This window comes from Canis lupus, chromosome 6, assembly GCF_003254725.2.
Source record: "Canis lupus dingo isolate Sandy chromosome 6, ASM325472v2, whole genome shotgun sequence".
In the NCBI taxonomy this organism is placed as follows: Eukaryota; Metazoa; Chordata; class Mammalia; order Carnivora; family Canidae; genus Canis; species Canis lupus.
The window spans coordinates 6,293,775-6,317,963 of record NC_064248.1 but is presented as its reverse complement, the minus strand read 5'-3'; the positions used below and the strand labels follow the sequence as shown (position 1 = coordinate 6,317,963).

Here is a 24,189-nt window from a genome sequence, read left to right as displayed (position 1 = left end):
AAAATTTAAAAAATAAAAAAAAATAAAAAAAAAAAAATAAAAGCTTGAGATCTAAACACCTCTGTATCCTCACGCTCTCTCAGTGCCTGCCTGAGTCCTTTTGTGCAGAAACACGGAGCAGGCTGCAGGGCCCGGAAACCTGGAGTTTCCTCTTCTTGCCAGCAATTCCTATGCCAGGAAGCCTCGGATGGCAGCCACAAAGTCCTGTGGGCAGTCAGCATGGATCCAGTGGCCAGCATTGGGCACAGTCTGCATCTGGGCTTGAGGGAAGAGCCGCCTAATCTCGGCATGGTGGCTGGGGCTGTCCATCGAAGAGAAGGCCACCCAGAAGGGGTCAAAGTGGGAAGATGGGGAAAGAGAGAAGTAGAAGAGAGCAGGGAAAAGAGAGCTACATAAGCCCACATGCCCAGTGGTGTTTTGAACTCTCAGGCACTGCCTGCCTGCATGCAAGCCCTCCCCAAGCAGGAGCCCCAGGCTGGGGCCTGGGTAAGTAAGGCATGCCCCTCCTGCCACCACCAGTAAAACTGGCTTACTGCACATATTGAGAGTTTCCACCCAGGAGGAAGAGGGTTGGTCCAAGGTAAGATTCTTGTCGTGGTGGGAAAGCCAAGATCTTGTCCACATGTTGAGCCAGTGCCTCCAAGTTCACCCTCCACACGAAGCGCCCATCCACCTCCACCAGGTTGGTGAGCAGGAACTGACGCTCAGCCATGTCCTGTTGGGGGGAGGGGGGTGTCCAGCCATTGGGGGAGGGGAGTCTCTATATGAGGTCTGGGGCCATCACTCTTCCCCTGACAGGTCCCAGCCCACGGCAGAACCCAGGGCCTGGGTGTGTTACTTGGATAACAGTGCTGAGCTGCTCATCGGCCAGTTTTCGGGCAGAGGAGCGGGACACCTCATCTGGGATGTCTACGGCCCTCATGGCTGCCATGTAGGATGGGAAGTCCGAGCTGGATGTGGTCTCCACTGGGCTGATGTCCACGGCAATCAGGCGTTCCACCAACTCTGGCTGGGTGGGAGAACCAGACTTAGGACTGGCCTTAGGGCAGGCACACTGGGTCTCATGCATAGTTCCCAGATCTTGAATTTGGCCATCAGAGGCTCAACCGAGTCCCAGGTTGCCTGTTGGGCACTCAGGGTATACGCTGGGTGGGAGGAAAACCCGTATAGGGACAGCTTACCCTCTGGAGTGCCAGCAGCATGGCTGTCTTGCCTCCCATGCTGTGGCCAATGAGGACGCAGGGCACTAGGCCCAGCTGGGGCAGGAGGTCCTGCAGGTCCTGGCTCATGGCCTCGTAGCTCATTTCTGGGCTGTGGGGGCTGTCACCATGGTTCCGAGCATCCACTGTAAGCACCTGCAGAGTGCAGTGAGGGTGGGCAGAGCTGGCACCCACATTCAGGGCACAGACAGCCTAAGGCATGACATTTGCGCAGGCTGAGGGGAGTAGAGAGCCTGGAGAAAGATCCTGAAGCGGAAGAAGAGACCCAATGGTGAGGGGGCCCAGTTCTCAGACCTAGGAGACCAAATAAAGAACATGGAGTCACTCAGCTAGAGAAGGCCCAAGGAGTGTGGCCCTGTCTCTAAAGGTTTGGCCTGGTTGAGTGAACACCCAGAGTAAGCAGGTGCCAAGAATTTCCAACAGTTGGAGCACAGAAGGATGGACTACTGTAAAAGGTGGTAAGCCCCCTGTCATCCCGGGTGAACGAACAGGGGCTGGCCCCCTTAACCGAAAAGCTATTGGCGTTTAGGCATTGGACGGCTGAGCCTTATGATGAGGACATCTAAGCTCAGCGTGGAGCACACACGTGGAGGTCTATAACACGAATGAAGGACAGGATAGATGCAAGCCTGAGAGAATGAATGAAGTCCACCCAGAGTCAGTCAGTACCGGTGCGCCGGTACTCCTGGGCAGGTGGCCTGCAGGAAGGGCAGAGAAGCGGGCCCCGCCTCGGCCTCCCCCTCTTCCCGCCCAGCCAGGCCCCACCTCCTGCGGGACCCCGCCTCTCCCGGAAGCTCACTCTCCGGCCGGTCTGCTGGGCCAGGGCCTTGGCGATGGAGTTGAAGTTGGTTTTGGAGCCGAAGAGCCCGTGCAGAAACACGAGGGCCGGGCGAGCCGCCTCTCCGTCCAGAAGCTTGTAGGAAAGCAGCACCGACCTGGCGAGAGGAGCAAGGATGGAGGAGGGGGTCCGAGCGGGCTGGGGACCGGGCTTAGGGGCGCGACCTGGGCGGGGGCGGGCGCAAGCGGAGGAGGCGGGGCCATCCCGGCCGGACTGAACGGGGAGGAGCGATGGACGGTCTCCCACATGGCGCCCTTGACTGACCTCGGCTCGGCGCCGCTTCGGCCGCTGCTGCTGTGTGCGACGGGCACCCCGGAGAAGCTGAGGTTGCATGGGCCGAGCGCCCTGACGGGGAGCCTCCAAGCGCGGGCCCAGCGGAGCATGTCGGGCGCTAGCTACCTGCGCTAGCTACCGGCGCGCGCCTAGTCCAGCCCCCTCGCCCCGCCTCCCGCCTTCTCTCGGAGCCCCGCCCGGTTCCGGCTGCAGCTCCTCCCTCTGCCCCGCCCACTACCGCGAATTCCCCGCTCCCGCTTTCGTTTCCTTACGTAATCCCAGAGTACAGTCTGTTCTCCGAGCTCCGCCCCTTGCGTCATTGCGTAATCCGGCAGGCGGGAAAGCCGCCTCTGGCCACGCCCTGGGCGGGGCCACCGAAAGTCCTGGCCACGCCCCTCGCGAAGCTGTGCCCGGCCCCTTCCGGCGCCGGATCCTCTCGGCGAGTCCGGGTCCCGGGGCGTGGGAGACCGGCCCTCGCCGCTCGTAACGCCCTGGGTTTGGGGCGCGAGCTCTGGGCGGCCGCGGGGCACGTCCTTGGCAAGCCGAGGAGGTCCTGCCTTGGCCAGCGCCTCTGCTCTCATGCACCGCCTTGGGTGGGTGCCACACTTTCAGTGCCGAGGGCCGAGGGCCGGCGCGGAGAGGCGCCAGCAGTGGCTCCCGTCGTCGGGGCGCCAGCCTGGAGGCGCCGTGCTCCACAGCCGGGGGCCCAGGCAGGCCAGGGGTGCACCTCTTACCCGTCTTGAAGTCTTCGACTCTAGAAAGAGAAGGAGGGACTCTAGAGAGCTCATCTCCAACCTCCATCCCTGCCCGCCCTTTCCAGATGGGGAAACTGAGGCCAGTGGCTTGTACAGGAGGCAGAACCAGCATCGCTGTCTGATCGCCCCCCCGCCCCCCGTCTGCCATTCTTGATGAGATTGGCGGGAGACCAGGTGTTTGTACTGGAAGGTATTTGCTGCTTTGAGCTGAAATGAGTCAGGTGTGCTCACCCTTTTTACCAGCACCCCTCTTTACCAGTAGGATCCTCCCACCCTCGGAACTCAGCACCTCCTGCAGAGAAATAACGACCGTTTGGAAGCCTGACCGGCTGCCATCTTCTGTCCCCAGTCTGCATTGGTGGCAGTGGTGGCATTGTCTTGTCTCAGGTGTCTTCTGGCTTCCACTGCAGTCCACCCGTCAGCGGCTACGAAGAATAGTTGCTCCTTTACGGCATTCTGTTCAGAAATTTTAAGAGATTCCCCCTCCTTAAACTTGAGAGTTGCATCCTGGACCCACCCTGGTCTGATTCTGCCTGCTTTCCACCCATGCTTCTTATTTCCTTATTCCCCAACCAGAGAACTACATTTGCCTGTATTTGCACACCTCGGTTTTGGTCTTTACCCCCAGGACTCCTGCTGGGATGCTGTGGCTGCCTTCCAGATAGCCAGTGGCCCAACTCCTATACAACTGTAAAGGTCCAGGATAACTGCCACCACCTCAAAAGCCTTCCTAGATTTCCCCAGTTGAAACCAATCTCTCCTACCCTATGTTCTCAAAACATTTGTGAGAATCTACTGTCCAGTATCATAGAAATCGCCTTCTCCAGGTCCACCGTACTCTGGGAGCTCCTGGAGGACGGGAGCCATGTTTTGTTTATCTGGTGCAAAGTGCAATAGTAATCATTTTACTGAATGATCATGAGGAGATTCAGGGCACTCTCTGAGGCATAGGTGAAGGTTCATCTGATGCCTGGGTCAGTGCCCCTTCCAGGAGATGAGATCCAGACCAGCCATGCCTCTCCCTCTTTAGTTAGGGCAGGCTTGATGAAGTCAATCAGTAGGATGCGTCTGAGCTCCAAGGTGTGTAATAAATACCTTGCCCAATAAAGCGCCCCCATCTTGCGTCAGCCTGGGGACTGGCAGTTGTTTTGTTTTAAGGCAAGGAGGCCTTTGAGGTCGCTGGGGAAGCTAAGCACACCAGGTGGTGTAATGATTTGTTGCCAGCATAGTCATTAGGGGAGTAATGAGGACATCTGAGCCCTGGATGGGGGCTGGTCCAATGCATGGGAGGGGGCCTCAGAGGAAACATTAAGCAGGGTGTTTTTCTAGAATTGGCTGATGAAGGGGCATGGGGTTGACATAACATTGGTGATTCAGAAAGGTAGCATTTCAAATCTGGATTCAAACCATCCCCCACCACCACCCGGGCCTACTGTCTAGCTGGGGAAACTGAGCCTGGCCCACTGACCCTGGATCATTGCTCAGAGCCCTGGGTCTGTGGCAGAAGCAGTCTGGAGACATTCCTGAGACCTGGGCCCAAGCCCCGTCACGTGGCTGGCTAAGGCCTGGCAGCAAGCAGAAAAACCAGTTGGCTTGAGGTTTCCCCTTGCATACTCCGAAGCAATTGGTGTGGCCCCAGAGGGGTGATTGCCACCTGGGAAGGACTCTGGTGATGGCTGTTGGGTAGGGGTCAACTTGCGGGCTGCCCACCCTTTCCCAGCTTGTTAGGAACTGGCCAACTCCTAACTGGTTGGTTGGTGGGGGTCTCCCTCTTGGAGGGGGGTGTGGTAGGGGAGGCCTTCTGGAGCCCCTGATATCCGGAGATCATGCGGGGGGGAGAAAAGGGGTGCAGGGAGTCTGTTCCCAGCATCCCTGTTCCCAGCAGTCCCCAAGTCCCTGTGAAGTGGGAGGGTGTTATCCTCATTTTACTGCTGAGAAAATGGAGACGCGAGAGGGGAATAACCCAGCTCCAATCACTCAACACGTGCGCGGCCCAACCCGAATTCCTTCCCGGGAATGTGACTCCTAGCGCAGTGCTCCCGGTAGCCACCGCCCATCTGGCTGGGAACCCGGGACCCGAAGGGGTGTGGCCCGCGGCGACGGGGACACTGTGCCCCGGGGGCGGCGGCGCGTTAGGGGTTAAGGCAGGGAGGCGGCGAGCGTCCCGTCACCGCACCTGGCCCAGTATCGGTCACGTGGCCAGGGTTTCACCTGCCCCGCTGAGCAGGGACAATCGGGCCGCTTGTTTCCAGGTTGGTCGCCATGGTGACAGGAGTGTGCCAGGGGAGGTCAGCAGGGCAAATTCCTGCCTGCTGGCCGGGCGGGGCCGAGATGTCAGTCGTGCGGGGGCGGGGCTCCCAGGAGACCCCTGCTCGTGTCCCGAGGGGGGCCCCTGGGTGGTTCCCTGCCCAGCCTCGACCTGCGCTGGCCGCTCGGTCTTCTCAGATTTCGATCCTGCGTCTTTGAAGCTGCGGTGAATTCCACGTACATTATCTTTGTCTAATCCCTACTGCAGCCTTTCCCACAGGGGCATGGTAATCCCCGTGTCTCCCCCAGACTCACCGAGCACTTCCAGTAGCGGACTGTGTGGAGGTTTTTTTTTTTTTTTTTTTTTTTTCTGCAAAGCATGTGGGGAGGCTCCCGGGGTCATGGATAGAAAGCAGGGAGTGCACAGGGTCATCCTGTAGCTCCGGTGTCCAGAGCACCTGTGGGGCCCCTCTCTGCCACCTCCAGCTTCCTCATAACCCCTCCCCTCTAAGCTTCCCTGGCCACACACCTTCATGTCCTGCTTCCCTCCACTCACTCCTCTGCTCCAGAAAGGCCCACAGGTCCTGCTAGCTGCAACCCTGTCAACTTTTTTCCTACCTCCAGAACCATATGTACACTGTACCCCTGGTTAAAGCCTCCTCACAAGCACAGATTCGTAGAATAGTGGGGTGAGGGGTCGAGCTGCGGAGGGAGTCTATGTATTTTGAAACCCAGCAACCTCCATTCTCCTGAAAAAAACACCAGCCTGCAGGGCATATTCCAGTTCCCTACCCTGACTGCATTTTGCAGCCTTTATTTATTGAGTACCTACTATATGCTAGGCAATAGGGATGCAAGGATGAGCCCAGATCTGCTCACAGACCTGACAGTCTGGTGGAGAGAATACTAATGGACGTGTAATCGCACACCCAGTAAATATGCAAAGGAAGGTGGACATAAAAAGGAGGAATCCAGCTGGCCCTGGGATCGGATAGGGCAGCTGCACAGAAGTGATGCTTGAATGGAGGCTGAGAGGATGAGGAGGAGCGGGGCGGCAAAGGGCTTACAGCAGAGGAGGAAAGGTGTTTCAGAAGTGGGAACACCACGCGCAATGGCAGAGGCATCCCCTCTCCCAAGGCAGAATCCTAGGAGTTGTTCTAGATGTGCCTTCCTTACCTCCCTCTCCCCTACCCAATCCCTCACCTAGTTCTTATGGATTTTTATCTTCCAAATAACTCTGATATCCATCCTCTCCCAACCAAATTCACAACCCCATCCCTCTTCGGGGTAGCCGACTCTTCAGTGGACTTGTCCATTTTGGCCTTTCTAGTCACCTCTCCACATGGTGGTCACCCTGATCTTTCCCAAGCATATAATGTATTTCTATGTTAATCTAGTTGATTCCTTCCTACATTTTCCTACTTTTCTGTGCTCATTGCCTCTGGGGATGCATAATGGCTGACCCAAGAGTAGAAAAGCTGGTTTGTGTGTTTCAAAAGCTGAAGCCCTTAGGGGAAGGGAATTCCTCTGCCGAGACAGGAGCTTGGCCCAGAATGGGAGAGGGGGAAGTCTGCCATCTGCTTCTGGGCAGGCTCCCCAGAGAAGAAACAGCTCATGGATCTAAAGTCAGGCAGGATGGGAGGCAGGCAGATTGCAGCATTTCCCCTGGTTCCAAGCTCAAAGCAGACACAGTATGAGGCATAGGACTGAAGGCGCTATTGAACCAAGATGACAGTGTCTTAGCAGTGATCGCTGTTGCCTGAGGGCTGGATACTGTCCAACCTGCCCCTCTTTCAGCCACTACCACCCCCCCCATCCCCAGCAAATTTGGCTGTGCTGAATATCCTAGAATTGTGGCCTGAACTCAGGAGGACTGAAGTTCAACTTGTCTTCAACTGCCCGGGCAGAACAGAGCATCACAGAAATCATGGCATTGTGTGTCTAAGTTCATAGACTGACTTTCATAATTGTGATAATGCCCTGCACATCTGTCCACAACCAACTCTTTTTAAATCAATAGTCCAATAATTCATTTAACAAATATTTACCGAGCACGTGCTAATGCCAAGTATGATTTTTTTAAAGGATTTTACTTATTTATTTAGAGAGAGAGAGAATGTGAGCAGGTGTGAGCACAGAGCCCAACGTGGGGCTCGATCCCACGACCCCAAGATCATGACCTGAGCCAAAATCAAGAGTCAGATGCTTAACCTACTGAGCCACCCAGGCTCCCTGAATTTTGTTTTTAATGCCAAGTATGAATTTTATTTTATTTTATTTTATTTTATTTTATTTTATTTTATTTTATTTTATTATTTTATTTTATTTTATTTTATTTTATTTTATTTTATTTTATTTTATTTATTTTTTTTTGCCAAGTATGAACTTTAAAGCTAGGGATAGGGCAATTATGTGGCCCTGTTCCTCAAGCAACACAAAAAACCCAAACCCCAAGTCCTCTGCTTTTCTATTCTCCAGTGGGGGAGACAGTCTGTAAACAAACAAATATGAAAGTTCTGCGAGAAGAATGCTGTGTTTGCTAGTCATTAGGTTGGGAGATATTAAGTAGGGTGGTAGGAAAGGCTTCAGGTAAGGTGACATCTGAAGGATAAAAAGGAGGCAGTCATATAAACACTGGGAGAAAGTGTTCTAGGCAGAGGTAATAGTATATGCAAAGGCCCTGAGGTGCACAGAGGAAGCAAGGGGAGAAAGGCAAGAGGTAGGCTGGTGTTAGTCCAGGCAGGTGGATAAAATGGGACCCCTCTATACCTATCACTCAGCTTCAACAATGATCAACTCAAGATCAGTCTTGTTTTGGTCTTTATTCTAAGCAAAATGAGAGCTAGGGAAGGGTTTAAGGAGGGAGAGACATGCATTTTTATAGGACTGTCTGGAGGTAGAGAAAGGTAGTTATGAGATATGTTTTGGAGTTACAATCAGCAGGATTTGATGAAGAATTGGATGATGGGTAGAAAGGAAGATAGTGAGAGAAAGGAAGGAGTTGAAGGCAAGTCCCAGGTTTCTGGACACACCACATGGGTAATTGTGCAATTTACTGAGCTGGGCAAGGCTGGTGAGGAAATCCACCCCCCTCCCCAAAAGGCACTAGTAGGGAGGGACAATCTAGAGTTGTACCTGATGTGTGTTAAGTTCGAGAGGCCCATGAGATATCATAATAGTCAACGTTTATTGAGTGCTTAACATGTGCCAAACACTGTTCTAAGTGCTTTATGTCTATGGACAGATTTCATCCTCATAAGCGCTGTATTATTTATTGATCCTCTTTAGAGCTAAGAGCATTGAGCCACAGAGAGGCTAATTAACTGCCCAGCATCACAAAGCTTGGATGCTGCGAGGCCAGGATCGGGCCAGGATCCAATCCCAAGTGGTGGGCTCTGGGGGCCACGCTGTTGTTAAACCACCGTGCTCCACCACCTCCACTGAGAAGGCAGCAGGATGCCTGCGTGGGGAGCGTGGAGGACAGGTCGGGCAGCGGGAGGGTGGTAAAACCCTGGGAATGGGTGAGACTGTCAAAGGGTGGAAAGCACATCACAGAAGAGAAGGGGGCCCAGGAAGAAAGAATAGTGGGAGGAGGAAGGCTTGGGGAGGGAGGTGTCACAAAGGGCAGGGGACTGAGGTTTTCTGAGGAGGAGGGAGCAATCACCTATGTCAAAAGTTGCTGAGAGTAAGCTCCAGAGAGAAAAGTGACCGTTGGCCATGGCAACCTGGAGTCCACTGGGGACCTTGCCAGGAGCGGCTTGGAGTGGTGACAGAGTGGGGGCAGGAGCAGACAGGAGAGGCTGATTGGCATGTGGGAGGGGAGGAGGAAGCAAAATCAGGAGTTAGCAGAGAAATGAGGTGGCCTTTGTTTAGAGATGTGAAGTCAAGAAAACTTTTTCTTTTTTTTTTGCAAGAGAAAGAAGGTATTTCTGAGGGATATTTTTGTCAATGCAGATCTACCTTTTTTTTTTTTTTTTTACTTTTTTTTGTGAAAATTTTTAAACATATGTGAAGGGGGATAAAGTGGATCCCCCTGTGCCTATCAGCCATTTTCAACCACGATCAACTCAAGATCAATTTTGTTTCATCTATAGCCCATGTATGTGTTCTCCCACCTGCACATGATTTTTTTAAAAGCTTTTATTTATTTATTCATGAGAGACACAGGGAGAGAAAAGCAGAGACACAGGCTGAGGGGAGAAGCAGGCTACTCGCAGGGAGCCCGATGTGGGACTCGATCTTGGATTCCCGGATCACGCCCTGGGCCAAAGGCAGATGCTCAACTGCTGAGCCACCCAGGCGTCCCGTGCACATGATTTTGAACTAAATCTCACGCTCATACCATTAAATCTGTGAATATTTCAGTATGTTTCTCTGGAAGCTAAGGGCTTTTTTCATTTGTTTTTAAACATAAACCACCATACCATTTACATACTTTAAGAAGTCATAATTCCTTAAGATTATCAATTATCTACTCAGTGTTCCAATGTTGAATTTCTCATACATGCCATCAACTTTAAGAGTTTGAATCAGAAATCGATGAAGGGCCACAATTGTGATTGCCTGATATATCTTTAAGTCACTTTTGATATATAGGTTCCCCTCCATCTCAATTTTTTCCTTGAAAAAAAGTCTTTTTTGTTATTGAAGAGCCCAGTTGCTGTTTTGCTGACCTCTGTGGTACTGTGCTCCTCTTTAGCAAGCCCTGTAAATTGATAGTGGATATAGAAGGTTGATGAGATTCATATTTTATTTATTTGTTTATTTTTCTGCAAGATTACCTCACAAGAGACATTGTACTTGATTTTTTTTTTTTTTTTTTTTTTTTTTTTTTATGGCAGCCCAGTTGTACTGGTTAGGACATCTTTGGCTGGAAACCCCAAGTTGGGGATCCCTGGGTGGCGCAGCGGTTTGGCGCCTGCCTTTGGCCCAGGGCGCAATCCTGGAGACCTGGAATCGAATCCCACGTCAGGCTCCCCGTGCATGGAGCCTGCTTCTCCCTCTGCCTGTGTCTCTGCCTCTCTCCCTCTCTCACTGTGTGCCTATCATAAATAAATAAAAATTAAAAAAAAAACAAAACCCAAGTCAAATTGACTTACGCAATAGGAAAAGCTACATCTTGCCTTTTTGTGACTGGTTTATTGACTGAGCATAATGTCCTCAAGGTTCATCCATGTTGCAGTAGGTGTCAGAATTTCTTTCCTTTTTAAGACTGAATCACATTCCATCGCATGGATAGGCCACGTTTTGCTATCCATTTACCCCTACATGGACATTTGCATTGCTTCTACTCCTTGGCTATTGTGAATAGTGCTATGAACAAGGGTATGCAAACATGTCTTTGAGGCCCCGCTTTTAATTCTTTTCAGTAAATACCCAGAAGTAGAATTGTTTGATCACATGGTAGTTCTATTTTTAATTTAAAATTTTAATTTATATTATTTCCTTAGCTTTTATTTTTTTGAGGAGCCACAATATTGCTTTCCACAGCAGCTCTACCAATTTACCTTTCCAACAGTGCACAAGGGTCCTAATTTCTCCACATCTTCAACAACAGTTTTTATTCTTCCTTCCTTTCTCTCTTTCTATAGTAGCCTTTTTTTTTTTTTTTTTTAAGTAAGCTCTATACCCAGTGTGGAGTCCAACAGCGCTTGATCTCATTCATGACCCTGAGATCAAGATCTGAGCTGAGATCAAGAGTCAGATGCTTAACCTACTGAGCCACCCAGGTGCCCCATATTAGCCATCTTAATGGGAGTGAAATGGTATCTCATTGTGATTTTGATATTCATTTCCCTAATTATTAGTACTGTTGAGCATCTTTTCATATATGCTTGTTGGCCATTCATAGATCTTCTTTGGAAAAATGTCTGTCCACATCTTTTGCCTGTTTTTGAATTGATTCTTTTTGTAGGTGTTGAATTTTAGGAGTTCTCTATATACTTTGGATATTTATCCCTTAGCAGCTGATATGATTTGCAAATATTTTCTTCCATTGTGTGTGTTATTTTCTCATTCTGTTGATAGTATCCTCTGATGCACAAAGTTTTAAATTTTCATCCGGTCTAATTTGCTATTTTTTTTCTTTTGTTCCTGTGCATTTGGTGTTACCGCCAAGATATTGGTGCCAAGTCCAATGTTGTAAAGCTTTTGCAGTGTGTTTTCTTCAAGAGTTTTATAGGCTTAGCTTTTTTTTTTTTAAGATTTTATTTATTTATTCATGAGAGACACAGAAAGAGAGGCAGAGACATAGGCTGAGGGAGGAGAAGTAGGCTCCATGCAAGGAGCCCAATGAGGGACTCTATCACGGGAATCAGGGATCAGGCCCTGAGCCAAAGGCAGACGCTCAACCGCTGAGCCACCCAGGCATCCCGAGAGTCTTGTTTTTTTGTTTTTTGTTTTTTAAAGATTTTATTTATTTGAGAGAGAGAGAGCGAGCGAGCGAGAGAGCAAGCAGGGTGGGGGGAGAGGCAGAGGGAGAGGGAGAAGGAGACTCCCTACTAAGCAGGGAGCCTGATGTGTGGCTCCATCCCAGGATCTTAGGATCATGACCTGAGCTGAATCCAGGTGCTTAACTGACTAAGTCACCCAGGAGCCCCAAGTAGGCTTAGTTCTTATGTGTAGGCCTTTGATCTATTTTGAGTTAATTTCTGTGTAGTATTATATAAAGGTCTACCTTCATCTTCTGCATGAAGATATCCAGTTTTCTTAGCACCATTTATGGAAAAGAGTGTTCTTTCTCTATTAAGTGTTCTTGGCACCTTTGTGGAAATCATTTGACCACATATGTGACCGTTTATTTATGGGTTCTCTGATTCTGTTTCATTGTTCTGTTTGTCTTTATGCCAGTACCATACTGTTTCGATTACTATAGCCTTGTGATATGGTTTCAAATCTACATGTGTGGGTCCTTCAACTTTGTTCTTTTGGCACCCTGGATATGAACCTTGTCTCTCATTTACTGAGCATCAGTGCCATGCTGGCATTAGGTTAAGCTTGGGGCATTCAAAGGTGAACATGTGCTTAGGGTGCCTTCCCAGCAGAGCTAATGTTTTAGGGCAGGGGAAAGACAAAATGAAGAAGTAATTCTGGGAGGCAGCATGCAGGTTAGTGTGGTCTTCGTGAACTTCCACCATGGTATGTTGTGGCCACTGCCAAAATGCAGAAGGCGATGGTGTAACTCATCTTTAGATCCTTCAGATTTAGCTGTGGCTTTATGAGCAAGTGAACATGTGTGTAGAGGGCTGTATCATTGGTTTTGATGAGTCTCTGCACCTCATGTTAGCTGATGCAGAAGAGATTCATTCTAAAACAAAGTCAAGAAAACAAGTGGGTTGAATCATGCTAAAGGGAGAGCATATTACTCTGTTCCAAAGTGTCTTTCAGTTGAAATGGTCAATGAAGTGAGAAATTGTTAAGAAGATAATGCAGGGGTTTTTTTGTTTGTTTTTGTTTTTAGATGTACTTTGTTGAGAGTGTAGTTCTGAAACATTTATTCATATTGGTGGTTTGTTTATTTGTTTGTTTGAAGTATGATCCATGCCACACGGGCTTAAACTCATGATCCTGAGATCAAGACCTGAGCTGAGATCAAGAGTTGGATGCTTAACCAACGGAGTCACCCAGGCCCCCCGGTCATATTGTTCTGATTATGCTTATGTTATTACCAGATGACAAGAAATGCTGTGGGATTGTTTAAAAGGGGGAAGTGATTCTGGTCCAGACAAATGCCATGATGGAGTCCTGGAGGGACAGCACTCTGTAGGAACAGGCTGGCTGACAGGGAAGCTTCCCTCAGCAAAGACACAAAATGACCTCTAAGCTTGCCAGGAGGGGTGAGGTAAGGGTGGGGAAATTGCCAAGAACAGAGACGGAGCTTGTAGTGAGGCCCAGGGCCCAGAGAGGGCAGGGTTCATGCAGAATTGAAGGGTGTCTGGAGGAGTTGGTCCTAGGTAGTTGGGCTGGGGAGGAGAGGAGACAATATGGAGGTGACCATGGCTCTACCTCTGGAGGAGCTCTTGAGGCATGCCATGGGGTCTGGATGGGATCCTAAGAGCCATACAGGGGTAGGGAACTGGAAGGATTTTCCGATGTTGTCAGATTCAGGACTTTGTCACACAAGTAGTTACTTGGCTATGCTGAGGTGAGTGGCTTGGAGAGGGACATAGCCAGGTTGGGGTGTGGAGAGGGAGCCTGGAGGCAGGAGAGCCTCTGGAGGCTGTTCCTGAACGATGGTGGCCTGGTTGGACTCATGGCAGCAAGTGGGGAAGAAGACAGGTGGGTACTTCTTGAAAATGACCAGGCTGACAGATGAGGAGCTGGTAATTGGCAGGACATGGCAGGGCCTGCAGCCTACTCCCATCAACTTGTGAGCCTTGGTGGTCTCATTTTGCAGTGCCCACCTTGCAGGGTTCTCTTGGGGATCAAGTAGAGCAGCGACAGTATCACCTCTTTTAACAGATGAGAGTGCGATGTGGCCGGTGACTTGCCCAAGGGCGCTCAGTGAGCACTGAGCAGTACTCTTGCTCTCTTTTACCTGCTCTGGAGAGCATACTGGTCTTGGCACAGATGACCTTTAATGGAGCCCTGGTAGGGAGGGAGAAGGAACGTACTGTCTGTTCTTCCAGGCCTGCCACAGACCTTGAGGGAGCCACAATAAATGCTGTGTTTGTTTGATAAAGCACTTGGCTTTTGGTCTGAGCAGGAGGAAGAGCTAGAACAGGTGTGGCTAGAGCAGGGCAGCCTGAGGCACAACAGTAGGAGGGGGAGTGGGACAGAGCCCCAGGCCCTGGCAGGGGTGTCGGGGCTGTGGATTTTGAAGAAACCCAGAATGTTCTCACAACCCAGCCAGCCATTGCCCTCATGTTCCCAGGCTCCTGCCTGGCTGAAGAAACCAAAACATTCACAGTACCACCTCACATTAGTTGAGGTTCTAGTGCATGCCAGGTCCTGTTGTGTACCTAGCATGGGGCCAGGCACGAAAGCACACAGGTGTGCCTTCTTTCCACAAAGGGGTGCTGGCCTATGCCCGGAGCTCCAGACAGAAGCTCAGGACAGTGCCCCTGACCTTGGAGGATGACCTCCTGGTGGAGAAGTCTGACGAGAAACAAAACCACATAGTGCTGTGATGGGGTGGGAATAGGCTGCACAGGAACTCAGACGATGGCTCAGCTAAACCTCAACATGGCCTCATGCTATTACCACACCCATTTTGTAGATGAAGAAGCCGAGGCTCAGAGGCTCAGAGGATCAGAGGAGTGAACTGCCCTGCTCACCCAGTCAGTTTGGTTCTAATTTTCTTCAGCAGGGGGTGATAAGGATAAACATGGGGATGGAGAAGACAAGTTAGGGGGCCCTGATGGATCATCTGGTTCAACCCCCCTGTTGCAATGGTGGAGAAACTGACACCCGGAAGGGGAAGACAAGTGCTCAGAGTCACATAGGAAAAGGGACGATCTAGAAACCACAGACTCCCAGTTCGGGCTGTTCCTTCACACCAAATGCCTGTCTCTCCTCCCGCCCCCGCTGAAGTCTTCCTGGATCCCTCCTGTGAGACTCTCTTCAGCTGGTGGTCTGTTTGCTTCAAGTGCCACCACCCTCTTTGGATCCTAAACTCCAAAAAGTATAAAAACAGGTTGAGTTAGGACAGACCCAGAAGCCAGGCAAGGGTGTGTGTACATGTGGTTGGGGGAGCATTGGATGGGGTAGGATACCTCACTATACCCAGGAGGCCCCAGGGGAGCCCAGATTCGGGGAGACACCAGAGAGCCAGGGGAGGGGCTGACCCACCCAAGGGTCTGTCTCCCTTTTCCGCTAAAATCCTCTGGCTGGGGTGGTCCTGGAGGGTGGGCTGCAGTGGGCAGGCTGACCGCAGGCCCCAGCTGCAGCTCTGCCCTAGTGTGGCCAGGAGACATTATGCTCAGGCTGCCTTCTGGAAGCTGGTGGTGAATGAATAATCTTGCTCCTACCTGCAGGGCTCTCTGGGACAGAGAAGTCACTCAGTGCCCCTCACTTCTGACTTGGCCCAACCGGACACTCCCCTGGCATTCCCCTGGCCAGAGACTGTGGAGGTTTAGGGCAGATGCAACCCCTTTAGCTCTTCGGTACTCCCCTGCCCAGTTCCATCCCAGATGAGCCCAGAGAAACTTCTCTCACTTCCTATTGCCAAATCTGCTCCCTCTCTGACCCTTTTCCCATTGAGCCCCCCATTGAGCCCCTCCCTCTCACGGGGCCCCCTCCCCTCACTGAGACCCCTTCTGAGTCCTCCCCCTTTCCAGAGCCCACATCCCCTTTCTCCAGGTCTCCCTAGGATCGCTTCATCATTTCCTCCTCTTCAGATTCAAGGTCACTCTCCCCTTTTCTTCCCCCTGCCCCCAGGCTAGAAGAGTGGTTCCCCCAAAGCTAATCAAAGCCCCAACCCCAACCCCTCGTCCTTTCCTGGAATCTTACAGAGAATGACCTAAAGCTGGGATGTTCTTACTATTCATAGTAATTTCCTTTCTCTTCTTTGGGTCATAAAGGGTGAAAACGTGTCAGTATTTCTTAACTAAGGAATTTGGGGGGGAGCTGAGTGGAGGAGCATTCTACTGAAAAGTCTGGCAACCCCTGGGACCTTTTGCTTTAGCTTTGCTGCAGGCAAAGAAGTTTGAGATACAATAACTATTTCGAAATAATCCCAAATCTCTCCAATCCCAAATACCTGTCCCTTCTCGCTCCCTGTCAATTTGCTAACTTGGCCTAGATTCCCCTCCCCCCTTTTAAAAGTTTTTATTTACTTATTCATGAGAGACACACACACACACACAGAAGGCAGAGACACAAGCAGAGGGAGAAGCAGGCTCCATGCAGGGAGCCTGATGTGGGACTCCATCCCTGGACTCCAGGATCATGCCCTGAGCCAAAGGCAGACGCTCAACTGCTGAGCCACCCAGGCGTCCCTAGATTCCCTTTTTAAGCAAAGCTCTTGGACACATGGTGTCAACATGCTCTGATATTACTTTTCATCTCCACTTACTTTTCTGCTTGCCACACACCTCTTGCCCAGGCCACCAGGGATCACCTTGCTGCTTTGAATCCCAGGGCTACTCCTTAGGCCTTGTCCGGCCTGACCACTTCCACAACCTTGGACACCCTTACCAACGCCCATCTCTTGAAACCCTTTTTTTTCCTCTTTTGTTTCTAGACTGACCTCATCTACTCTCCTGGTTTCGGGTGCCACCTGTGTGCTAATAACAGTCATGTTTACGACTCCTGAGTCCCAGCTCTCTCTATACGTTCTGCCACTTCCTGGAAGTCTCTGCCTGGAGGTCCCCCAGGCATGCCAAACTCTGTGCATTCAAAAAAAAAAAAAAACAAAAAAAAAAAAACAAAAAAAAAAAACAAAAAACAAAACAAAACAAAAAAACCCAAAACCTAACACGTCATCTTGCCCCAATAACCTGGTCTCCTGTTTTGGTAAATGGCACTGCCATTCAATCAGTGACCTAGGGCAGAAAATTGGAGTTACCCTAATTTTTTCCCTCTCCCTCACCCCATATATCCAAATACTTCTCAAGCCCTGCTCCCTTGCTTCCTCACAGGCCCGGTCAAGCTGCATGCCCGGCCCCACTGCCCCTGCTGTGTTTCTGGCTGCACCATCTCAATAGAGATGGCTGCGGAGCCTCTTAGATGGTATCCCCACCTTCATCTCCCTCCTTGAATCCCACTTCCTCTGGAGTGTGCTGGAGACAATATTTTAGAGCATAAATCTGACCAGGTATCTCCTTCCATGACTCCCAAAACACTGGAATAAAGTCCAAAGTTTGTAATTCTGCACATGAGACTCCATGACTTGGCTTCCTCTGGGCCCCTGGGCCTTATCCCACTCTCTCTCACACCTTGCTGTCTGTCCAGCCTTAAGGGATCACTTTTCCCTGGACTGGGGTACAGGCCCCCTTTCCTTCTGCTTAAACCTCCTGCTTGTCTCCCAGACACAAGTGCTTCCAAGCCTCATTAAACTCAAGCGCTAGAGTGCCGCCAGAGGGTCCCGAATCCTCTCTCTCTCTCTGTCTCTCCTGGTCCAGGGAAGGGAATGAGGGCCCTTTCTCATCTCTAGGGGAGAAGATCCTGCCCAGCTTTACTCTTGATGCTGTGTTTTAGGAACACAATAGGACGTTTTGTTCTCTTCCAAATATGAAATCATCCCACTGAATGCGCTCTTTCACAGGCACAGGGAAGATTCGCTGTTCCGCGGCACCGGGGAGGACTCCGAGGACAAACCCAGGTGGCACAGGCTAGAGACAAGGGCCCCGGACACACTATTCCCACCTCCCCCACGCCTTGGTCCACCGAGCGCGCTGTTAGCCATGCCCGGCTCTCCAGCTCGGGCCTTCAACATCTGAATCCTCAGTGAGAAGGCCAGACGGCCACCTAGGGCGCACCGAGCCCTTTCCAACCCCACTTTCTCGGTTACCCAACCTCTGCCCTCTCTAAGCTTCATTCTGGGCAACGGGAGAGCAGAATCCAGCCAAGGCCAACCCTGGGTGGGGGTGGGGGGGTTGAGTGTGTGGGGTGTTCTGCAGGGAGGTTGGAGGCCCTGTCGGCCCTCAGGACAAGGAGGCGCCCGCAAATGCAAAACGAAAGGCTTTTATTGAAAAATATCAACTGGCCCTTTTCAAGACTGCCGGTCCCTGCCCAACGCGGGCTTTGGGGCCGCGGCCACCGACGGGGTTGGCGAGCAGCGGCGGCCACCCCAGCCTCGCGCTCCAGAGGAGCAAGGTTTCGTTGTCCGTGCGGGCTGGTCCTCCCACCCCCCGCGCCGTGGTCCCACTCCTGGCCCCGGGCCGGGGGTGGGGGGGGGGGGAGGTTGCTTGCCGCTGGGGAAGGGGCCGCCGGGCTGGCCCCTCCCAGTCCCCGTGGGAGAGCTCCGGGCGTCTGGAGTGGGTTGGTCTCCGAGAGGCTGCACGCCGGACAGGGGCGCTGTAGCTCGACGGGTGCTGGGGGCTCCCCGCGGCTGCCCCTCACACGTAGTCCTTGCGGTCGTAGGCTGTGCTGGTGCCGGGGCCGGCGGAGCGCGGCGCGGAGTAGACGATCTTGGTGGGCGCGTACTTCTTGTCGCGCGGCGGGCAGGAGCAGCAGAGCAGCGCGCCCCCCAGCAGCTGCAGAGCCGCGGCCGCCCAGCCCACGTACAGGCCCGCGCCCATCTCCCGCTTCTGCGCGTCCGGCACCAGCGGGTTGTAGAAGTCCCGGATGATGGTGTTGGCCGACCAGGACACCGGCACCAGGGTGAGCAAGGCGGCCAGCAGGAAGAGCACTCCCGCCACGATGGTGATCTTGGCCTTGGCCGTGTCGTCCTGCACGCAGTTGGTGCACTGGGCGCCCACGAGTGCCACGAGGAGCCCGAAGGCGGCCAGCAGGATGGACACGACGATGAGGGCGCGGGCCGCCTGCAGGTCCTGCGGCAGCGCCAGCAGCGAGTCGTACACCTTGCACTGCATCTGGCCGGTGCTCTGCACCACGCAGTTCATCCACAGGCCCTCCCAGGTGATCTGCGCCGTGATGATGCTGCTGCCGATGAAGGCCGTCACGCGCCACATGGGCAGCGCGCAGCACACGATGGTGCTCAGCCAGCCCAGCACGGCCAGCGACGTGCCCGCGATCTCCAGGCCCATGGACATGGCTGCCGCGCCAAAGCCGGCTCTGCCCGGCGGCTCAGGGTGCGGGGCGACGAGGGGCCGTGGCCGCTGGGCCTGGGCGGGAGCTGCCGCGCGCCGGCCGACCGATGCCTCGACGGACGGACGGAAGGACGGAGGCACCGACGGCGCGCGCTAACGGCTCCGTTCTGCCCGCTGGCGCCGGGGCAGCGCCTGCACCTGCCTGTGCTTTGTGGGCGGGCGGCGGCGACTGGGCTGGCCCGGGGCTGGGGCCGGTGTTTCTTAGATCCGAGCCCAGCGCTGCGGCGGGGGCGGGAGGGGCGGAGCCGCGTTTCCCGGCCTGGGGACAGTGACGTGGCCCCTCTTCCCACCTTTACCGAGAGCCCGGAGCCCAGGGAGGAAGGGCTGGGCGGGGAGGGGGGGCCGGGGGGCGGGGCCGGGGCCTGCCACCCCGCCCCTCGCTCCTCGTCGCCGACTGGTCACTAGCTAATTCCCCGGGGCTGGCAGGGGCCGGGTGCAAGTCACAGTCTGCTTGACGCTCCCCGACCCGCCGACCTGTTCGGCGCCCTCGGCACCGGCGGTGCGGGGAAGGGGGTCTCTGCCAGCCGGCTGGGATCCTGGGGGCCTGAAGGGCCCAGTGTGGGCGTGGCCGGGGCTGTTTCCGGAGTGGGCGGCCGCCCCCGGGGCTGCGCACCTGCTCCTCGGTCCCTCCGGCCTGGGCCGCGGCGGCAGCAGCACTAGCTGGCGCCCAGTTCGGACTTGATGCGGGCCCTGGAGGTCTGCGCCCAAAAGCCAGGGGCCCGCCTCTCCCCCACAAGGGCACCGGGAAGATGCCCCAAAGCAGTGCTCAACTCAAATTCACTTCCAGCCCTCCTGCAGCTCCCTCAGGTCTTACTCCTCGGTTGATCCTGGGTAACTTGAGCAGAGCTGCATTCCCCTCCCAGAAGTCCCTCCTCCTCGCTGATTCCCCTCCAGCAGAGCTTTGTCTTCCCTCCCTCTGGGCCAGAGTGAGTGCTGTGATCCACCTGAATGAAGGGGTGGTGAAAGGTTTGATCTAGACAAAAGTGGAAAATCCGAGATATTACTTGCAGTGCCCTTGCTCCTATTAACTTTAAAAGTAAAACTGCCAGTTATTTTACCAGCAAAAATGAGTTTATTCGAGAAAAGAGAATCGCAACCCAAGATGAGCAAACTTGCAGCAAAACCGCAGTCAAATCCAACAAACAAAGGAGAGGAACATTATTTTATGGAGAAGGAGGAAGTAGAGAGGGCTTGTTTTGAACAAAAGTCCATTAAAGGGGTGCTTGGGTGGTTCAGTTGGTTAAGTGTCTGTCTTGGGCTCAGGTCATGGTTCCAGGGTCCTGGGATTTAGATCCCCCCCCCAAGCTCCCTGCTCAGCCTGCTTTTCCCTCTCCCCCCTGCCCGTGCTCTCTCTCTCTCAAATAAATAAAATATATTTTTTAAAAGTCCGTTAAAGAGAAGCAAGTGTTCAGGGTAATGATGATTTCTCATTGGCTGAGTGACAGGGGTGGTCGATTTTTTTTATAGAAGATGTAATATGTACATCTTACCTTTTGGGGACCTATAACTGATGATTCCGCCTTGTTGGGATTCTTCTGTTGGGGTCTGTAATTGACAATTCTTCCTGTAATTGATATGGAGCAGTAGGCTCCCCAACCAGCCTCCCTTTCCAGCATCCCAGGTACAATCCAGTGCGGTTTCTCTTCATTAACTTTCACATTTCCTTCTTTTAGATCAAGATCTTTCTTTGAAAGCATCAGTGATCAAGAGTCAGGTGTTTTGTACAAAGTGGCTTTGTCCCTCCATGCCTGGAAGGACCTTTTCTGGTTGTCATGTCCCACATTGGAAGGAAGATGCATAGCAGTTGGAAACCACTTAGGGCCACATATGAGTAACAAGGAGAGTAAGGAGGGGGAGCTCTCAGGTACTTCCCATCTGAAATCTGTATCTTCTCAAGGTTATGAGCATTGGAGGTCATCTTGAAGGGGTGAGCCAGCATCACCCTGTCGGATACATTGTTTTTATGAAAGATTGACAGGCAACAAGTACAAAATCAAAAGTAACACGACTATTTCAAACTATATGTTGGTTCTACATTGGGACCCTAGATCTGAAGGTAGCCAACTTAACATGTTTGTTGTCACTCGTTCCAATTTAGGGAAGAAAAGTTTCTCCCTATGAAGGCAAACCTGGACCATGGATGCCTCTGGGAAGTCACTGCTTACAGCAGCCATGAAAGCAGAATAGTAAATACTATAAAAGCATTATATTGGAAAGAACCAATCAAGTGCATTGGGAAGATACAGTGCAGGTATCAACACGAAGCAATATCTAATGTCTTTGCAGAGCAGCAACACATCAGGGACTTAAAAGTATATATATATATATATATATATATATATATATATATATATATATATAAAATTATCTCTGCACTCCTGGCTAGCTCAGTTAGAAGAGCATGCACCTTGTACTCTCAGGGTTTTGAATTTGAGCCCCATGTTGCATGTAGAGATTCCTTAAAAATCAAATCTTTAAAATAATTTTATTTAAATTCAATTAGCTAACACATAGTGTATTATTAGTTACAGAGGTAAAGTTCAGTGATTAAAAATAAAATATTTTTTTAAAGATTTTATTTATTAGAGAGAGAGCACAAGCAGGGGGAGCAGGAGAGGGAGAAGTAGACTCCTCACTGAGCAGGGAGCCTGATACAGGGCTCAGTCCCAGGACCCCTGGGATCATGACCTGAGTCGAAGACAGATGCCTAACCCACTGACTACCCATGTGCCCCTAAAAATAAAATATTAAAAAAAGGGGGGCACCTGGGTGGCTCAGTGGGTTAAGCCTCCAACTCTTGACCGGGCTTGGGCAGTGATCTTGGGGTCATGAGATCGAGGCCCATGTGAGGCTCCCTGCTCCATGGGGAATCTGCTGGAGAGTCTCTCCCTGTCTCTCTCTGCCCCTCCCTTCTGAAATAAATAAATAAATCTTTAAAAAATAAAAAAGAGAAATAAAAAATAATAAATAAAAATATTATTTCAAAAAATTGGGTTGAAAACAAATGTTATTAAATAATACAGTCTGTAAAGTTGTAAATTCAGAAACCGTGGATTTGAATAAGAATCCATCATCAGTTAACAGTTGGTTTTTATTTTTAAAAAATTATTTTATTTTTATTTATTATTTTTAAAAGATTTTATTTATTCATGAGAGACACACAGAGAGAGAGAGAGAGAGAGAGAGGGGCAGAGACACAGGCAGAGGGAGAAGCAAGCTCCATGCAGGGAGCCTGACTTGGGACTTGATCCCAGGTCTCCAGGATCACACCCTGGGCCGAAGGTGGCACTAAACTGCTGAGCCACCTGGGCTGCCCAAATTATTATTATTTTAAATAGTTTATCTTTTAAATTTTTAATTTTTTGCAGTTAATAGTTTGAAAGAAGGATTTTTATGAATTCTGAACCTTCTAAGCCTTCAGAAAAGGCAAGTGAAAAATTAGTTTGTCCTGGGATCTTGAGGCTCTTCCTGAAGACCCATAATCAAAAGAAGAGGTTCTCCCCTTTGCAAAGGATTGAGAAATGCAGGGAAAAGCATTTCCATTCCATGTAAAAGAGAAAAAGGCATACAGGCCTGGTCCGGACATCCTGGAAAAATTGTCTTGTCAGATGCCCTCTGCTTCAATTCTGGGAAATCTTTGCTTCCAGGTCACCAGATAATGTACAGGTCCCATCAGGGTTTGGTGCCTTTAATTTATGCATTTTTTTAAAAAATATTTTATTTATTTATTCATGATAGTCACAGAGAGAGAGAGAGGCAGAGACACAGGCAGAGGGAGAAGCAGGCTCCATGCACGGGGAGCCCGATGTGGGATTCGATCCCGGGTCTCCAGGATCGCGCCCTGGGCCAAAGGCAGGCGCCAAACCGCTGCGCCACCCAGGGATCCCGAATTTATGCATTTTTTAAAAGATTTTATCCATGTATTTGAGAGAGAGAGAGAGAGAGAGAAAGCAGGGGGAAGGAGAGGAACAAGCAGGCTCCATGCTAAGTGTGAAGCTTAACACAGGGCTCAATCCCATGACACTTGAAGACATGACCTGAGCCAAAATCAAGTCAGACCCTCAACCAACTGAGCCACCCAGGCACCCCAGGGTTTTGATGCTTTATTTAGATGCATCATGTGAATCCAAGAGCCTATTCCCTTGAGTTTGGCAGTCCCGGGGTTGGTTTGCAGTTTCTGATATGGGCCTTTCCAGCAAAGATGATGGGTCTTTCTGGAAGGACGAAGTCTCCAGGGTGCAAGGTGTGATACATAAGGGCATCGATCGTCTCCTGAGAGTGCACTGTGAAAAGATTGCCCTATCAAAGCATGGTCATTTTTAATAGAAGCAATTAGGCCTTTATATTATTAAAGTATATCTCCTTTTATCAACTGTGGGTCAAAGGAGGAAGAGGCTGAGTATTTTGGATGTTATCTTAAAGGGTGAGAGTCTGAGTTCCCAAGGGGGTGGATTTGAGATTTAGAAGATCAACAGCTTTAGGTCAAGATGTTTGGGGGGGTTTCTACATTTTTTTTCTTTTTAAGATTTTACTTATTTATTCATGAGAGACAGAGAGAGAGAGACAGAGACACAGGCAGAGGGAGAAGCAGGCTCCATGCAGGGAGCCCCATGTGGGACTCGATCCCGGGACTCTAGGATCACACCCTGGGCTGAAGGTTGCACTGAACCACTGAGCCATCTGGGTTGCCCCACCAATCAAGTCTTAATAGACCCTTTATTACATGCCACTAATCCTGAAGATTGAAAGCATAGAACTGGCCAAACAGCACAGACTTGTTAAAGCGCCTGACCAGTAAAATAGGTTCCCTGATCACTGTAATGTTTGAGAGGGGTTCCCAGGGAGTGATAATCTTTATTTTATTATTTTATTTTATTTTATTTTATTTTATTTTATTTTATTTTATTATTTTATTTATTTTTGAGCCTGGGTAGCTCAGTGGTTGGGTGCCTGCCTTCAGCTCTGGTCGTGATTCCGGGGTCCTGGGATTGAGTCCTGCATCGGGCTCCCCACAGGGAGCCTGTTTCTCCCTCTGCCTATGTCTCTGCCTCTCTCTGTCTCTAATGAATAAATAAATAAAATATTTTTTTAAAAAAAGGTCATCTATCAATGGTAAGCAATTATGAGGGGTTTCATCTGGGTCC

General features: G+C 51.1%; 2 protein-coding genes and 2 long non-coding RNA genes across 5 annotated transcripts; 2 read left to right on the top strand and 2 right to left on the bottom strand.

Annotated features, from left to right (window-relative positions):
• Nucleotides 1-37: 37 nt before the first annotated feature.
• On the bottom strand, nt 38-2,622 carry ABHD11 (abhydrolase domain containing 11). Of its 2 annotated transcripts, XM_025425807.3 has the most exons (6): nt 2,323-2,622; nt 2,020-2,155; nt 1,182-1,355; nt 839-1,009; nt 534-715; nt 38-301 (listed from the first exon to the last, which is right to left on the bottom strand). In XM_025425807.3, exons 1-6 carry the CDS (start codon nt 2,439-2,441, stop codon nt 169-171), a joined length of 915 nt encoding a protein of 304 aa, XP_025281592.1. In that variant the 5' UTR covers nt 2,442-2,622; the 3' UTR covers nt 38-168. The 2 variants fall into 2 exon arrangements, with proteins under 2 accessions (XP_025281592.1, XP_048967018.1); XM_049111061.1 differs by lacking the exons at nt 38-301; nt 534-715 and having other exon boundaries at nt 853-1,005; nt 2,323-2,518.
• Nucleotides 2,623-2,657: 35 nt separating this feature from the next.
• LOC118355069 (uncharacterized) lies at nt 2,658-4,213 on the top strand. The gene is made up of 2 exons (XR_004816753.2): nt 2,658-3,307; nt 3,715-4,213. It is a non-coding gene; the product is annotated as an uncharacterized LOC118355069 (long non-coding RNA).
• Nucleotides 4,214-5,351: 1,138 nt separating this feature from the next.
• On the top strand, nt 5,352-17,152 carry LOC112646149 (uncharacterized). The gene is made up of 2 exons (XR_003127497.3): nt 5,352-5,570; nt 16,516-17,152. It is a non-coding gene; the product is annotated as an uncharacterized LOC112646149 (long non-coding RNA).
• Nucleotides 17,153-17,941: 789 nt separating this feature from the next.
• Nucleotides 17,942-19,321, bottom strand: CLDN3 (claudin 3). The gene has a single exon (XM_025425806.3). The coding sequence runs from the start codon at nt 18,986-18,988 to the stop codon at nt 18,332-18,334; it is 657 nt and encodes a 218-aa protein (XP_025281591.1). The 5' UTR covers nt 18,989-19,321; the 3' UTR covers nt 17,942-18,331.
• Between the last annotated feature and the right edge of the window lie 4,868 nt (nt 19,322-24,189).

Excerpts from the sequence above, each read along its gene's own strand:
- ABHD11 (XM_025425807.3), bottom strand. The coding sequence starts at position 2,441 with ATGCTCCGCTGGGCCCGCGCTTGGAGGCTCCCCGTCAGGGCGCTCGGC. Across the intron at positions 1,010-1,181 it reads TGCTGCTGGCACTCCAGAGG|CCAGAGTTGGTGGAACGCCT; the intron begins GTAAGCTGTCCC and ends TCTCCCACCCAG. Across the intron at positions 302-533 it reads GGAAACTCTCAATATGTGCA|CCCCAGCCACCATGCCGAGA; the intron begins GTAAGCCAGTTT and ends TTCGATGGACAG.
- CLDN3 (XM_025425806.3), bottom strand. The coding sequence starts at position 18,988 with ATGTCCATGGGCCTGGAGATCGCGGGCACGTCGCTGGCCGTGCTGGGC.